Source organism: Tursiops truncatus, chromosome 2 (genome assembly GCF_011762595.2).
Source record: "Tursiops truncatus isolate mTurTru1 chromosome 2, mTurTru1.mat.Y, whole genome shotgun sequence".
Lineage (NCBI taxonomy): Eukaryota > Metazoa > Chordata > Mammalia > Artiodactyla > Delphinidae > Tursiops > Tursiops truncatus.
The window spans coordinates 103,446,004-103,463,616 of record NC_047035.1 but is presented as its reverse complement, the minus strand read 5'-3'; the positions used below and the strand labels follow the sequence as shown (position 1 = coordinate 103,463,616).

The 17,613-nt window shown below is 44.7% G+C and overlaps 1 protein-coding gene across 1 annotated transcript in view; it reads left to right on the top strand.

Moving 5' to 3' along the window:
• The window catches only part of RORA (RAR related orphan receptor A), a 929,914-nt gene that overhangs the window by 317,702 nt on the left and 594,599 nt on the right, over window positions 1–17,613 (top strand). Inside the window, exon 5 of the mRNA XM_073801103.1 lies at window positions 1,716–1,796. Within this exon, the coding sequence (XP_073657204.1) occupies window positions 1,716–1,796 (81 nt within the window). The remainder of the gene's footprint in view (window positions 1–1,715; window positions 1,797–17,613) is intronic.

Genomic DNA, 17,613 nt, shown 5'->3' with positions numbered 1-17,613 from the left:
AAGTAATTACTTCAGCGACTTTGGAAGCAGTGAAATACACGCCCACTTGAGAAATAAATGTAGCCAGGGCCAAGGTGGGCAGATGCTGGCTGTCAGTGACCATGCTTAGAAGATGTGTGTAGGAGGGGAGCAAGGCTTCCAGGAAGACTCAGTACCTTCTTCTGGGATTATTAAGACTTAAATGAGTCTGAGGAAGGGACCCGGCACAGAGCTCCTTTTCCGTAAAGGTGATTTTCCATCCTTACCCCATCTTTCTGCTTTTAGTTGCTCTTAGGAAGACTTAACTTTGATTCAAACAAAGAACACATTTGTTTTAAATCCACTGCAGAAGAATCAAGGTCCCATGGCCTCCTAGAGTTCATCACCAGATGGGAAAAATATATACTGAAAAATAGTGAAATGAGAGTTACGGAATAAAAGATGACTGTGTTTGATAGCACAGGCCCTGACGATATTAAGTGAGTAGTAAAATTGATATTCAAAATACAAAAAATTTTTAAAAGTGGGGCATAGGGGAGGGTGGAACTGGTCCAGAATGGTTAAGGAAGGCTTCATGGGGGAAGTGTGATTTGACCAAAGCCTTGCTGGGTAAGCAGGATTTGGATGAATGGGCAGGAAGCGGGTCACAGTTGGTAAGAGTTGAGCTGTGGAAAAGCAGACATGTATCGTTCTTTTTAAACTATTGACTGGGGACTTCCCTGGTTGCGCAGTGGTTAAGAATCTGCCTGCCAATGCAGGGGACACGGGTTTGAGCCCTGGTCTGGGAAGATCCCACATGCCATGGAGCAACTAAGCCCATGCGCCACAACTACTGAGCCTGCATGCCACAACTGCTGAAGCCCATGAGCCTAGAGCCCATGCTCCGCAACAAGAGAAGCCACCGCAGTGAGAAGCCCGCACACCACAATGAAGAGTAGCCCCCGCTCGCCGCAACTAGAGAAAGCCCGCACGCAGCAATGAAGACCCAAAGCAGCCAAACATACGTATATACATACATACATACATACATAAGTAGAAGCAGTGGGATAATATAGTATAAAAAAAATTATTGACTGGTGTTTAATAGGACTTAACAGACGCTTATGAAATGAATAAATTATCCTTTTGATTTCTTTTCTCCTTTGGGCGTAGCCTATACCACCCCACTTAGACCTGATTTCCATACTGTCTCACATGATCAAGGCAATTGTCTGTCTGGCTACACTGTTGGTGCCTTGTGGGAAAGGCCCATGTTGAGTATTTCTGCCTCTGCTAGAGTTGAGCATGGAGCAGATGCTGCCTGAACACTCCTCAATGAACAAGATGGCCAAAAACAAAGTGCGCTGAGCCTTGATAGAAGCTAGGATTTTGCTGGGCACTTTGGGAAAGAAATCTTTGTGACATGAATTGCTTTGCTACCACGTACAGCACACCTACCTCTAGGATCTGCATGACCCCCGTGGAAATGAGCCCATATACCTATGATGAGGGTCTCTGTGCCAGCTAGGGAAAGTAACCCTTGATTGTCTTGGAAACAGATTTTGTGTATGAACTTGACCCATGCTGCTTCTACAGTATGTCTACTTTTAGGCATATGGACTTTGGTTTATGATGGTCTAACCTAAAGAATGAAAGGGTTTTCTTCACATGGTATAAGGGGGCTGATAGTTACCTAGTATTTACTATGTGCCAGGAAACGTGCTGAGTGCTTGAAAAATGTCATTTATCTCTCACAGTGGCCTGTGGATATGGCATGTCCTGTTTTATAAGAGAGAAGTTCAGGGCATTGAAGTGGCATGGCCAAGGTCACACAAAAAGTAAGTAGCGAAGGCTGAATTTCAATCGAGAATTCTGGTACAGAGGGACGCTCTTCCCACTGTGTTAAACTGCCTCCTATGTAACTGTTTTTATGTAATACATTTTTATGGGTTGACTGGGTTTGAATAGGCGGGGGTGGGGGTGGGGGGAAGAGACTGATTCAGATGAGGTGTAATGAACTTGGTAGGAGAAGAAAGTACATTCAAGGGATTGATAAGAAATCATCTTGAATTCCTGCAAGTTGGTGAGATTACAAAGGGTTCCGAAAAACTTCAGACTTCATGAAATGTCATGGGAGCTACTGGAAAATTTTTAACTAGAGGAATGACATGACAAAATAATGAATTAAACACTTGTTGAGAGGGGAGGGTGGGATGAATTGGGAGATGAGGTTTGACATAAATACACTATCATGTGTAAAATAGAAAGCTAGTGGGAACCTGCAGTATCGCACAGGGAGCTCAGCTCGGTGCTCTGTGATGACCTGGATGGGTGGGATGGCGTGGGGAGGGAGGTCCAAGAGGGAGGGGATATAGGGATATATACAGCGGATTCACTTCGTTGTACAGCAGAAACTAACACGACACCGTAAAGCTATTATACTCCAATAAAAAAAGAAAACTTATTGAACACATACTATGTGCCAAGTTCTGTGTTAGAGCAAATCGTACATTGTTCCTGCTCTTGTGGAACTTTTATTCTGGTGGGGAAGATAGAGTTTATTTAAATAATCTTATAAATACCATGTATAGTTTCCAGCTGTGGAACATGCTTTAAAATAAATGTATAAGAGCTATGAGAGGGTAAATGTGAGGCCTTCCCTGGTCTGAGGAAGTGACTTTTGAGTTAAGACCCAAAGCTATGAGAATGGGTTAAGTAAGTGAGAAGAGGGCCCCATGCAGAGGACTAGGCTATGCAAAGGCCCTGGGGCAGATGGAACTTGACCTATTTGAAGAATTGAGGAGGCAGCCTTCTGTGGGGGCCGAGTATGATGAAGAGGAGAGTGGGGTAAGATATGGATGGAGTGGTAAATAAGACCTAAGTTTTGTCAGAATCCTACAGACAATTGGAAGGCGTCAGTCTCTATGCAGTAAGGTGGTTATATGCTCCCAAGGTGGCAGTGGGTGATGAGCAAGGAGATGGAGGATGAAGATAAAGGTGAAAGCTGCTAGTGACTGGGCCCCGATACTTCCTGTTTCCAAAGAGAAGGCTGAACGCTGAGGCGCCATCCTCCTGTTGTGTTTGCAAGCTGTTGACACAACCTGGAAAGGTTAAGAGTTTTCAACAGACTTGTCAGAGTTTGTGTTCTATGGAAGCTGACAGAGCCTACAGGCTGAGGGGCTAATTTTAATAGAAATAACTGAGATGGGTTTGTTAATTTTCTGCATTCCCTCTATGACCTGTCTGCCTAGCGTGAAGGTGCTTTGATGTGACTAGAACAGAAGGATATTTTGTGCATAGCCAACTGTGAGAGGAATGCCGGTTTTGCAGTGGAGAAGTGCAGGAAGGTGACAGGTAACTGGTGAGAAAGAGTGCGGGGGTGGGGGGAATGAGAACAGGTGTGGCTTTTCCCACCTTCCCAAATGCAGCCTTGTTCATCTGAGATGCATCTTCCTTCCAGCACAGAATTCACTTTTATGAACTCTGGGTGTTCAGAGTTTTAAGGAAATTAAACAACTTGGTGAATTATGTTGTAACTGGCGTAGTGTGAACAACATGGGAGGGGAAGAAATTCTCTTTTCTTTCCTCTGATTCAGTGAAGTTGTTATTGTTCCCCTTTGGTTCCATAAAACTTGTGGTGCTTGCAGAGGGCTTTTTCAGGTCCAAGTCTGAGGGCACATTCTGCCTGTGTAAATGGCTGGGATGGGGGATGGCCTCTCCCCAGCATGCAAATGATCTTGGTGTTGCCTTTGTCCAGTTCTTTGCTGGCCACAGTGTCTGGGATCTGTTCGGGGGCGGGGGGTGAGTTGCCAGGACAGTGTGAATGCCGTGGGAATTAGAATCGATCCCTGAGCTGTCTGTGCCCACTGCCTTGGGGTCTGTGAGCTCTCCCTGCAGTGGCACACAGTCTCTTTAGGGGGGACAGAGCCGGACACCCAGGAAGGTATGGGTTAGTGCCTTGGTGGTCCTTTTTGTAGTCCTGGTATCTGTGGTGGTGTTTGTGTTGCAGAGTCAGCTGGATATGGGGGAGGACTCTGTTTCTGAGTGTCCCAGCTGCCCTGTGAGGGCTTGGAGAAAGCCCTCAACCTATGGTTGACATAATGTGAGGGGAAGTCATTACTCTCTCAGCCTTCAATTTACTAGGGTGGGGGTGGGGTGGGCACAAAGGGCCCCTCCCCTCCCCCACGGCCAAGTTCACATCCAGTTAACTCTCAGTGATCAGGCAGCTGATGACCCATGCAGTCATGATTCTGGCTCCCCACTCAATGCCCCCTGATGCTCAGTGCCAGTCCTCCCTGCCCAGTGACTCGGCCCTGCCCCCAAGGGGACTGAAGCGCATGTTCCGCTGTGCCTTCCCTTGGTTATAGCCAGCACACTTCTTAATCCTCCTCGCCCTCCCACTCTAGACCTGTCTCCAGTTATCCACCTAAAATCAGCGCAAGAAGTTAGGGGCGAGGAGGATGTGAGGGTGTTTGAATAGAACCATCTCTTATATAGATATCTTTCTGCCAAGCATATAGTAGGCACTCAATAATTTTTGTCTACCTTGAACCCCACTGGACGTTCAAAATTAAGAGACATTACAAGTCAGAGATCACATTGATTCTGAGATTGAGAAATTGGGGGCGGGGGTCGTCTCGCTGGGGCTTTGAGAAGTATCTGGTGGTCCCTCTTAGGAAAGCACCCAGTTTTTTAACTGAAGGAATCTGATTTTGTAAAATACCGTCACGGAGGGAAAAGAGTAGTCAAGCAAGGAAATGTTGAGAGAGGACTGTTTGATATTCACAGAAGAAAAGGTGGGGGCATCTTTCAGAGTAGGAGGTGGTGCTGGAGAAGAGCAGCTTGGGGGATTGTAAGGATGAAGCAGTGGGGCATGGGGATGCAGGGGCACAACCAGGAAGTGGTGGGTGCACAGCAGAAGAATTTGGACCCGTCCCCCAGCAAGAAAACAAAACCGTGCTCTTGACGGTAGGGGCCATGTAAAAGGGAAACTGGATATCAAAGGATGTTTTAAGAAGAGGCTTGGATGTCAGGGGAATGGAGCAGAAGGAATACAGAGCAGCCACTAAAAGCTTGGGAGGCCAGAGGTCCTCCGCTGTGGCCCTGACCGTGTGGGCAGCCAAGGCCAGAGCTCACAGTGGGAAGCAGGGCTTTTATTTTATTTTAAAGGAAGGATGTTTACAGGCCACTCAAGGAAGAGGAGAGATTAGGTTTCACTGTCCCTGTGACATTGTGTAGTCAGTCATGGGCAGCCCTGAGCATGTCAAGTTGGTAGGGCTGAGGAAGGGGCTCCTTTCGTGGAAACCCCAAGGCAACTGTTGGCAAGGATGAGCCCAACCACTTTCTTCTGTGGGACCAGGACCTGGACCAGGGTGTGGGACCTTGTGATGAGGGCTGGGAGAAATGTACGTGGAGCTTGTGCAGAACTAGGATCCAGGGGGACAACCTGGGGCTTTGCTACCGTGCATTCCAACAAACGTATCCCAGGCGTGCGCTTGGAGGATGGTTTGGGGCTTGGGCCTACTGCCGTTGGCCCTGGAGGTCTAGGTTAGCTTTGAGAATGAATAAACCCACAGACACACCCTGTCTACTTCACCCCCATATCGAATCCATCCCCCAGGACCTTGAAAGTTAACTTCCAACATTCATACCAAACTCACCTACCATCCCCGCTCTGCTCTTCCAGGGCCCTCAGGCCAGTCTCCCACTTGTTGGAGACTCCCCACCTTTCCCTCCACCAAGACAGAGCAGGGAGAGTGTTCTTTTTGAAATGCAGGTCTGGTTCTGTTCCTCTCCTGCTTGGAAGGCTTTCTTTTAACCTGAGGACAAAATTTAAAACCCTTCAAGAGGTTTACAAAAGCCTTGCATGGATTTTGTTTTGTAATTTCAAAGGAAGGATATTTACTCAGGAAAAAGGAGGGGGGGGAATAGATTTTCACAGTCACTCCTGCTTCACCTTTCTCTTGCTAAATTCTAGTCACATTGACCTATCAGTTTCTTGAATGCGTCAAGCTTTTTCCACCTCAGGGCCTTTGCACGTGTTGTTCCCAATGCTTAGAAAGCTTAATCTTTCTCCATTCTCCCTCCTCTCTCCCCCTGCTGCAAACCTACTCACCTTCCAGTCTCAGAATAAATACTGTCCTTTCCTCAGTGTCTCATAGTTTCTTCCTACCCCTATATGCCCTTATTTTTCCTTCATGTGTTTTGTCACAGTTTGCAATTGGGTATCATTTGTGCGATCGTTCGTTCAGTGTCTTTCTTCTCCATTAACTGTCAGCATCCTAAGAGCAGGGGCCATACCTGTTTCATTCATCTCAATGTCTCCTGTGCACTTTCAATATTGATTACATGAAAGAATGAATGATTGAATACACTGTAGCAGGTTGCTCAGTCCCTCTTGGTGCTTCAATGTAGATAAATTTAAGCAGCTATTACCTGTTTGTTCGTTCTACAAACATTTAATGAGTGGTGAGTATGTACAAGCCAAGAAGAAGGCATATTTCCTTTTTCAAGGGGATTCTGATGGAAGTGACAGTCTTACAGTAAGCTAATATTCCACACAGTAGAAGTGTTCTAGTAAAGTTACAGACAAGGTGGCCTGAGTGCAGTCTCTTGTGCTGGTCTTCCAGGTAGGTTATTAAGTATAATTTCTGAAATTAAAGCTGGTAAGAATCAATGTACCAGGAAAGTGATTAACCATTCCCAAATCTCAACAGACAGATACTAATCTAAACTGTAAGGAGTGTAAGATAAGCTGTGATCTATCTAATTGTAACATGAGGGCACGTGTTGGTGAGAGATAATGTGGTGGCTGATAAGGAATAATTGAGAACCAGAGCGGGAGAGAGCAGTCGCGTGCCATAGAGTGGAGACTCTCACCCCAAGCAAACATCCGCTCTCGATACTGGTGGCCCTGCCACGGAGAAGGGCAAGCCATTCTGCTGCTTTCACGTGGAACCCCAGTTCCACCAGCTTTTCAAAATGCTATTTCCTATTGCGAGACGTGTAAAAATTGACCACTCATAACTAGGTGTGGTGGGGAGAGGAAAGGGGTGACTTCTGGCTCTTTTGAATTATGCCTGTGATTTAGGGTGATTGAGCACATTATATTATTGGATTGAGTATATTAAACATATTTCCTCCTTTATAAATTATGTATGACAAGAAATAATAATACTGACTCCAAGTCGACCATTTCTAGAACTCTCTTCACTAACTCTAGAAAATGACCTTTAGGTAGTTACTCCGAGAGTATCCCACAAATGGGTTCCCTTCACCTAAGGGTAGAAGGGTTTGAATTTCTTTTCCTGACTTGATGAGTCTTTCAGGATAAACCAGTTCTGGCCCATTAACTTCATTTCTCAAAACACAGGTTTTAAGAGTGTTTCCTAAAGGAATTGCCACTAAAAATGGAATGAATTGAACTTGCTGGAAATAAAAAGAGATCTGAACACGGTATACAAACTTGATGAAAATAAGTTTTTTGGATTTTTTTTTCTTTTGGCAGGGTGTGTGTGTGTTTTAGTTTTGAAGTAGTAACATTTTAATAAATAGCAACCAACATGTGTCTGATTAGCAACAGCCTCATATCCGAGAATTATTAAGAATATGCCTGTGAAGTATGAGCCCACGTCCCTCATTCTCCTTGAATCTTCCCTAATCTATCTAGAAAATTAAACAAGGGAGGTAATGTTCCAAGAAAGCCGTCCCCTCTCCTGCGGCGGAGGAAGACAAGATAGACTGTCCTTTTGGAGATAATTGAATGAATACACTATAGCAGGTTGCTCTTCCCTGTAGATAAATTTAAGCAGTTATTACCTATTAAATTTGTTCATTCTGCAAACATTTAATGAGCGGTGAGTATGTGCAAGCCAAGAAGAAGGCATATTTCCTGTATATGTAGATAGATTGATGCAAAATGAATTTGCCCAAATCTGCCTGTGCAGGCAAGTTGGGAACCAGAAGCACATCGTGGAATTCCATATCCTTAAGGTGTGGCCTCTCATTCAAGAAATGTCTGCCTACTCCAATCTGAGTAACTAGGCAGAGGAGCTCCAGTGGTGCGGGTCAGTTAGTGTGAGGTACTTATATGAGTAAATAGGCAGGTAGGAATTGTCAGTGGGGTGCACCATAATTAGGTGTGTTCTTGAGATTTTTAGAATGATTCTTTCATACCTTTTTAAAATCGACAATGTATGAAAGATAAATTTTACCCACAGATGTTTCATCTAATTGCCCCTTCTAGGTAAAGAATGGCCCCATTTCTTGATCCGTCTGATGATGACTTTTCATTTTCTGCTATAAACTAACCTAATTTGCAAATGACAGATTTCACTGACGCATACATAGCCTGCAAGGGAATTATAGCACTGCACCTTTGGAAGGGTTCATTTGGTAGAACACGTGATTGCATTTTAAACAAAAGAATTATCATCTTAATTCACAGTTAAAATAACAGTTGCTCCTAAGTGATACTTTTATTATTTTAAAAAGTTTAGACATTCCAGGAACAGTAATCAAGAGGAGTTATGTTTACTTTAAAGCAACGCAAATGAGGAGTAATTTTCAAAACTTGCTTAGTATTTCCTGACTGTACTGGGAGGGAGGTTTTCCTCCAATTTTACCACATTCGCTTGTTGATACATTTCGCTGATGGTCTTTCTAGATAATCAGAGACTAGAGGCCCTCACGGGCTTGGTATCAAGCATAGGAGTAGTAATTCTCTTCCAAGCCCAACATATCAGCTGGGGTTTAGTAGAAGCAAATAGGATTTAAACCAGGCACAGGACTCGCGTTTGAAGCTTAATTCCTACAGTGACTGACTCTGATAGCTCAGAAGGTTGTTTACCTTGAGTATCAGTTTTCTAAATTGTGAAGTAAGAATTAAAATGCAGGGGCAAACTGAGATGATCCTGTATTCAAGAGCTACAACGGTACCCTGTGAATGAAAGCTAATAGTGTATCAGGCTTAATATTTGTTACAATTCCTTGTGGTTTAGGGCAGGTGAAGTGATTTATAGCCCAGATAGAGCTATTTAAAATGAAACAATATATACATCCAGGTGAGCTATATAAGGAAAGCTTCTACGTTTGTCAGTCCTTTTCTACTCTAGTTTAGAACTTCATTTTTATCCATTCATTCCGGAGATGCTTCTTGAGCTCCTACTGTGTGCTAGGCACTGAGGATAAAATTGTCAACAAGACAGAGGCCCTGCTCTGATGGTGTTTATCCTCCAGGCAGAGGGGAAGCAGCAGTGGAAAGTCCTGGAGGCTGGATGAGCTTGGGGAGCAGGGTGGCCGCACTCAGGGTGGGGAAGAGGGGGAAGCTGGAACTGAGGTCAGAGAAGGAAGCAAGCTGGGGACACATGGGCCTGGTAATTTGGGGGAGAGGGTGTGGATTATATTTCAGGTATGTGGCAACGCCTTGCGTTTAATTTGCATGCAGAAAGTCTTTTAAAGTAGGGATATTGAGCTGGAAGTCCGAAGTTCCAGGACTGCAAGGCAGCAGGACAAGGCAGACACCTCTCTAATTTACCCGTCTCTTGCTGGTCAGTCTGACCTGTCTTTCTGGGCCCTGATCCTATCTCGCTCTTTCCCAGGATCTTCCAGCGTCTTCCTGTTAGAACCATTCCCCCTCCTGTTCGCTTTCTCCTTGGTGTAATTCTCATATTCTGCCTTGTTTGAAAGGCCTGGTGTTGGTCTCTCCTGGTAGAGGAGGAGCCTTGAGACGCTGGGCCCTGTATCGCTCACTTTTTCTTTTGCACCCCTTGCCGTGCACATGTGCCTTCTACATGGGAAGTGCCCAGCAAATATCTGTTGAGTTGAATAAATCTGCATATCAGGCTAGCAGGGGCTAGTTTTCCAAAGCATTGTTTGTGCCAGAGAGAAGCTGAGCTGAGAGCACTGTGGAAAATGTCCTGAGCGCCCACAACATGGTTTCATTATTTTATTTGTCTTTACGTTTTAAGGAACTTGATGGGTCCATGATAAAGTGTTTCATTTATGCGATGGACTTAATTGCAAGGATTGTTAACCTGGATACTTCTATTAAATTCCACTTACAGAATGGATAAACAACAAGGTCTTACTGTATAGCCCAGGGAACTATACTCAGTATCCTGTAATGAAGCATAATGGAAAAGAATATGGAAAAGAATATATATAAGTGAACCACTTTGTTGTACACTAGAAACTAACACAAATTATACATCAACTATATTTCAATTTAAAAAATCAACTTAAATTTTGAAATTCTTTTTAAAATTTTTCAAAAATTATCCATTTAAAAAATTCCAAACATAACGCATCTTTATAAAAATTCAAACATTTAAGAAAATGCGTAAGGTGAAAAAATGAAAATCAACCTCTGATTTCCCCACTATCACCCCTTGGTAATTACAGCTAAGAATTCCTTGTTTATTTTTTCCATTATTTTTCACCTGCTATTCCATTTCCCTTCGGCCATGTGAGTACATACAGACCTGCCTCTATCAGTAGACTCTTTATCAGTGATTGCAGAGTCTTCCCTAATGTGGGCATATTATTTACACTTTATCCTATTGAGGGCTGTTTAGATTGTTGCCAGTTTCTTGCTATTACAGTGAACTCTTCACACATCCGACTGTGCCGTTCAAATGGTTTATTTTGCTGAGTCAAACTATGAGTGCATTCTCCTTTTTTTTGTTTTCAACGTACGTTTTTTGACTACGTGCTGTGTGTCTGGCTGTTTACTTCCATAGTTTCCGGACCATGCAAAGATAAATTATACATTGCCTGTGCTGTCAAGAAACTCACTGCCTGGTGGAGAGAGCTGGCTCTCCATAAGTAATTGTCCATGGTGAATGGGAGCTCAACTAGAGGGACACGTGAGGTGTGTGGTTCCCTAGAGGGAAAACAGACCTGCTAGTGTGTGTCAGGAAAGGCTTTGCCAAAGAGGAGCTGGGCTTTCAAATCAGGTGAGGGGGTGGTGGTCTGGAGAAGGGCATTTTAGGACAAAGGAAAGCACCAGGAAGGGTGCAGCTGGGATGGAGGATGTTGGGGGAAGGGGGAAGAGGAGAAGGTGGGGTTGAAGGGGTGGGCCAGGACCAAATTGCAGCGGCCAATACTCTTACGTTAAGGGGTTTGGAAGAAACCTCTGAGCCAGAAAAAGTTTGGAGTTTTTCATGAGCTTCTTTCTCACTCCACTGCATTCAATGCAAGTATGCAAGAGGTTGCTGCATATTCAAATCCATATCTTTTAGAAAATAGTTCCCTGCTATTTCAAAGAAGCCTTGCCAATAAGCCAGTTCAGGAGTAGAGTTGCTCTTACAGTGGGCAGTGCTTTTCAGCAGGAGAGCCCCTGGGTTCTGGTAACCCTGCCATCTTCCTTGCTATCTCCCCACTCCCGCCCTCCTCTCCATTTGCGTGGAGTCTGTGTGCGGAGGGGACGAGCATCTTCTCTGGATCCTGCACATAAATGGATGGGACTGGTCCCTAAGGATGTCAGCCTGGCAATCTTTAGAGTGTGAAATCCATTTAGAAAAGGATTGGGAGAAGAAAATCAGAAAGAATGGGGAAAGACTGTTTAGATGGGGTGGTTTATACAGTTAGCGGCTTTAATTTTTATTTCCTGGAAAGGGTTTGCGAGAAAGACATGAAAGGTAAATTCTCCTGTGAAGTGCTTATAGAATTGCCACTCCATCAGTAGGGAAACCGCAGACCAGGGCAGAAGTACTGTGAATTTAAAGCAACCTTGGATTAAATTCCTCAGGTAAGCCTGCTAGTCATGTCTCCCCAGTGCATATTTATCCAGATGTCCTTTTGGGATGGGACAGGACTGATTTTTAATGACTCTGAACCGCCTTCCCTGGGCACCCAGAGGCTGCATTTTGCTGACTCTGGAAGCTCTTTGTGTGAGCTGCACACACAAAGGAAGATGCGGCTCTGGAAGCCTGCCCTTGTCAGTTTCTCCATCTCTGAAATGGGGATTATAAACTCTCTCATAGGGCCTCCGTTGTAACAGGTAACGTGGTGGGGCTCTTTTGTTAAGAAAAATAAAGACTTATGTTATTAAAATATGCATGTCTAAAATAGCTTTCAGTGCTATTTGGCTGTCTTTGCCCGAATTTCACTATGTCTGTAAGTGAGATTCAGCATTTTCTGGTGGACTGTGAATTGCTGCTACTAAACAAGCTTGTCAGTCTCTGCTGAAGAACAAAATGTCCTTGGATTTTCCCCACACTGCATTGCATTGCGTGCATTTACCGGAGTGGCTAGATATGGGATGTACCCAATTGCACTTTTTCCCTTGAAAGCTGCAGCTCCATAAGGGACACGGGCGTACACCGCCATTGTGCCCCAGAGTCACATAGAAACCTCGGGAGCCTTCAGATGTGGCTCTGCCGCTGTCTTCCCCCACGTGGGTGTGTGCCTGGGCAAGGTGCTACCCGCAGGGCCTTCAGTTTCTCATCTGCAAAAATCCCAGCTCCGGGACTCATCAAGAGGAACCAGCCTTGTGCTACTCTCACTTTTCCCACGTGTGGATGAATTTGGGGCGTTTTTCTTTGTGGCCCATGATTCATAATTTCCAAACCCACTGGTGGTTCTACAGTAAGCAGCAGGAAGTCCAATCCGGATGCCTTTGGGGTACATCTTGTCATTCTGAGGACGCGGGTCTCCGGTGGGAAAGCTGGGCCAGTTGGGAAGTCTCCCTGACTTGGGGAGAGTACTTCGTGTCCCAGGAGACTCTGGGGTGGATTCATTCAGGGCCTTTGTGGGCTGCCTCCAGGGGTGAGAAGGGGACAGAAAATAATGCACCCTGGGGTCCCCCAGCCCCTACTAGGCCACCTCGAACAAGCATTCTTATTTTATATCTGATGCTCGTTATTACCTATGATTTTAAGGAAAGGCTTCTGCTGCTTTAAAAAAAAAGTGTTTAAAACCTCTAGCGTATGTACTCTGTGATTTTGTATCCTTGCACAACCTTGGAGCTGTCTTATCTCATTCTCCCTGAAATTGGAAAATGCATTTGTCACTGGGGCCCAGCCCCCAGACTGAGTTGATATTTACAAAGTTGCCAGGATTCCTCAAATGGGTAGCCACTGACCTTGTTTAGTTGTATCAAAGTCTTTTGGTTTTATATGTGGCTTATTTTAAAATCATTAGTACATGTTATTAAAAGCTCTTTATTTCTAGAAAATAAGCCTTTTAAGAGGCATTGCCTTTAAAAAAAAACCTGCTTTTAAAAGTGTCTTTTTGGTAAACAAATCCCTATTATTAGTGTCTAAAAAGTTTCTGGAAACTGCTTCCTATGATGATCTCTGCACATCCCAGGCTTCCCTGCCCTTCAGGCCATGTACAGCATTCTCCTACATGGCCATTCTAGCTTCTCCCTGGTGGGGCCAGCTCACTCCCACTCTCTAGACCACTGGAAACATTTTTCAGAAACAAGGATCTGACAGTGACTCCTCTGATTATAGTTTTACACCCAAAGGATATTCTGTCCATCCATGTCCTGAATTCTCTGACTCGTTCGGTAACCTTGATTGAGTGAGTGCCCATGATGTTTGAGGCACTGCTGGACCCTCAAGAATCAAGGTTGCTGACAAAAAAAAAAAAAAAAAAAGAGCCCTTAAGGAGATATAGTGCCTGCTCCCTGGAATTCTCTTTTCTGCTTGATGAAATGTGGGCTCACCTTTCAATAGCCAGCTCAGATAACACCTCTAGTGAATTCATCTTCACTTTTGCAAAGGATCTCCTCTTTCTCGTCCCTTAGACACTTTGCACACATATCCATTCTTGGTCTTCTACATCAGGGCTATTGTAGTGAGTTGTCTGTTGGGTGCATTACACCCCTGAAAGGGCAGCAAGTGAGTTATATTTTTCAGGGTATCCCCAGCATATCCAGTCCATCCCTGGATACCCATTAGTTGTTCAAAGGATATCCCCATTTCTTCCCGATCTTTCCTATCTAAGCTGGAAATAACTTATCGCTCCCCTTTATGACATGTATCTTTTTCCACTTTTTAAGGTTATGTATATAGCTGTTTTCTATTTCCTACTAAAATGTAAGCTCCCAGAGGGCTGGTCTCTTGTCTGATGCATCATTGTCTTCCTAATAGAGCCACAAGAATAAGATGTGCTTGGTGCATTTGTGGACCTTATCACATCTTGTTGGAGAGACCTGGTGCCGTTGCTGAGGAGCTCCCTGTTTGAGAATGTGAGCTGCGTTGCTGGTTTGCCCTCTAGCCAGTGGATCGTCACTTAGATGGGGCCGAGGAAAGTCTGGGCTCTGTACCGCCATCTATTTAAATAGCCCAGACAACGAAGCATCTGCTACATGGGTTCTGCTTGTTTATACCTTGTGGACATTTGATTAATTAGAGTGAGTGAGACGAAAATATCAGTCTGAGGTCAATTTGATGGTCTAGATCTTCCTTCCTGTGACTGGAATGTGAGTCTCTGCCGCCTAAATCTATAGGTTTTTCTAGGGGCAAGAATTCTCAGTACTCTGAGATCTCCTTGGAAGCCATGGAAATCTCAGCATTTTTGTTCACTCACCTAAAGGAGGAGTCACCCCTTCTCAAGAGGAATGGATGCCTCTTCATCCTCTGTCCTTAGGAGAAAAAGCTGGGTCTTTCCAATGAGTATTGCACCTTGACCTGCCAAGTTCATCAGCATGAGGGTCTCTCCTGGGCCCAAGTCCTACAGGTGAGGCATAGCCCTGGGCCATGTTGAGCCTTGGTGAAGATCTCAGGGCATCATGTGCCTCACAGGACTTGGCAATGGAAACAGGGACATTGGTAGTTCTCCCTCGAAGTAATCTCTGTTCTCTGTGGGTCCATAGGTGTGGTGGACATTGTTTCACTTTCATTCAGCACTTTCCCTGCTCAGATCCCGTTTCATGGAGCTCTGGACCTCTGTTGACTGTGAGTGATGGATGATGGCACAGACTACTTCTAGAACTCGTGGAGCAAGAGAGTGTCTGTGCCTTGCTCCTTCCTCCCCTTCTCAGTTTGTTAGCTTCAGACATGGCTGTCAAGTTACTGGTCATGCTGAGGACAGCTTTGTGACAGCCACCACCTCCCAGGGTTTGATGTGAAACATGCTTTTCCTCAAGAAGAGCTGCAACCCCCCACATCCAGGTGACCATTCCTGCTTGCTGTTTCCCCACCTGCAGTCACCACCCTAGCAAGGAATGTATCATGAATGTGGGTCACTCTCAAATGGTTTTCTGCATCTCCTCACTGTCCAAGGGGACCTCTGAGTACGAGGATGAAAAAACCAACAGCTCAGCCATTGGTGGTGGAGAGAGAATTGTATTGTTTGCCCGCATCTCCTGGCTTAGGGGATAATGCCCAGGTAACCTGCCATGGGACTTTGGGCCCACGTCATTTGTTTGACTCATGCCCTCGACAGACCCATACCTGATGGCCACCTAGTACTAGACCTTGTGCTGTGTCTCGGGGAAACTGACTCCAGGATGGTCTCTAATGGCACCTAATGCATTCATATTAAAAAGAACCAAGTCACAGGAAAGGAAGATTCTCTTTCTAGTTAAGATTTCGAAAACGATTAGAGATGGAAGAATATTGTCTTTTTTGGTTCACTTACCTCTTTGTGGGATAACTGAGTAAATATTGTAACCTCAGTCACATGAGAGCGCTATCAGCTCTCAGTCTAACCAGAGAGTTTAAGAAGACAAAAGTAGTATTACTTCAGAAAACAAGTCCAGGAGAATTCAGCAGCAGTATTCACAATGAGTAAAGGAGGCGCTCGGAGGGCGGGTCTGGAGGTGGGGAGTGTCTAAACGGCAAGAGGGCTGGGGGTCAGTGTTATAGTAGGTCTGCACCTAAGTCATCATTCCCCTACACAGTCGCCTAGCTCCCTCTGGCCTTTATGTGGAGAGAGGAGCTGGGGAGAAGCCCCTAAATCTCCAGTTTGAATTCCCTTAGCACATTGCTTGGAACTCTCAGATGCTGTCTGTTCACTGGAGGGGAAAGAGGCACTCCTCACCATTTGACTGTGGTTAGTACTCCCCATTCTTTGCACAATGCCAGCACCACCCAGGGCAGTTCAGAACATTTTCATTTCCTCCTAAAATGTGATTTTTGTTTCATTTTGCAATGTGTAAACCCATCAGATTGTAGAGATTTAAGTCAGTGGAGAATGTTATTTAAGTGGAATCTCATGGAAGACACACCCAGCGATCATTCTCATTCATACGCTTCCATTTCTTTTGGCAGCAATGATGCAGCATTTCTAGTTTTCATTATGTAGTGTTCTGGTGTATATTCTTTGTGGGTTTAGATTCCAGAGTAGTATATCTGATTTATACTTGATAAAGCAGTGTTTGCCAAGTAAATTTGCTGAAAAGCAGCCACTGGGGCAAAAAGGGAAGAGCTTACTATAAAAAGAACAGCATGTTATGGAGCTGCAGTCGAGTTCATTGGGACCAAGAGACCTTGGCTACCAAGAAGTCTGGAGACTGAAAGTTTGTTTGATTATACTTAAATTTCTATTTTATTTCACATTTTTTGGCCAGTGTGCCAGCCTTTAAGTAAACTGAGTTCCATATTTGCTTATCACCAGGACCCTTAATCACTTCTTCCCTGTAGGACTGGTCACAGCAAGCTAAACAATATAGGTGACTATACATCTGTTGTAACTATGGAAACAATTGTCAGTGATTTATTAAACATTCTTTCTCCTGACCCCAAATGATACATTGTGTTGGCACAAGTTCCCTGGAGGGTTGGCTTTCCCCTTATCATACAGACCAACGGTAGCCTTCCTTCTGTCTTGGTTTGTTCAGTTGTTTGACTATGGTGTTGGCTTCTTGAAACATAAAAGCCCATCTTGGGATCACCAGTAAGTGTTTAAAGTGTTTCTAAAAAGTGTTTCAAAGATCATTTTAGCATGTCCCATTGTATTACAAGTCGCGAAAAACTGAAGCTTACGTGATCCTTTTTCTTCTATGGGATATGGTTCCATAGAAACAGTACTTGTGTTTCTAATAGTGGATGGATCAACAGTACTTAGCTAGACACTCAGCGAAGGTGTGTTGACTCTGCTTTCCTTGAAGTCGTCCTCTTTGTGAGAAGTTGCTTGGGGGTCAGTAGAGAACATCATGTGAACACTGCCTCGAGTTGATCTATTAGGACCATCAAACCACGGGGGCTGGGTGAGGTCACTGACTCGGTCCCAGGACTCTCATCCCAGAGGACTTTGCTGTGTCCTTTGTCTGGGCACCATCGCTGAGGCCTGCCCCTGGGACGTAGGAGTCTGTGCCAAGCCCCAGAGCGCCCTGGGCTTCCTTCGTTACACAAGCCCTTGAATCACGCTCAGGCAGTGGCAGTTGTAGTAACGCTGACGGACGCCCATTTTGATGGCAGTTTGGCAGGGAGTCAAACTTCGGCCCTAAAGCAGAGGTGGTGCAATTAGACAGCTGAGATGCATTCTCTAAACACACACTTTTAATTGATTTCAGCTTGTTCAGTTCACAAAGATAGAGCTCTGACACACAGCAGCCTTCTTAGAGGGGCTTATTTTTACTTTTCCTTTATTCAGCAGCGTAATTCAACAGCAACAGAAGCAACAATAATACAGAGCTCTAAAGAGCGCATATTTGGCATGGCTCGGATACAAAAAGTATTATTAAGAACTAATGAGTGAGAT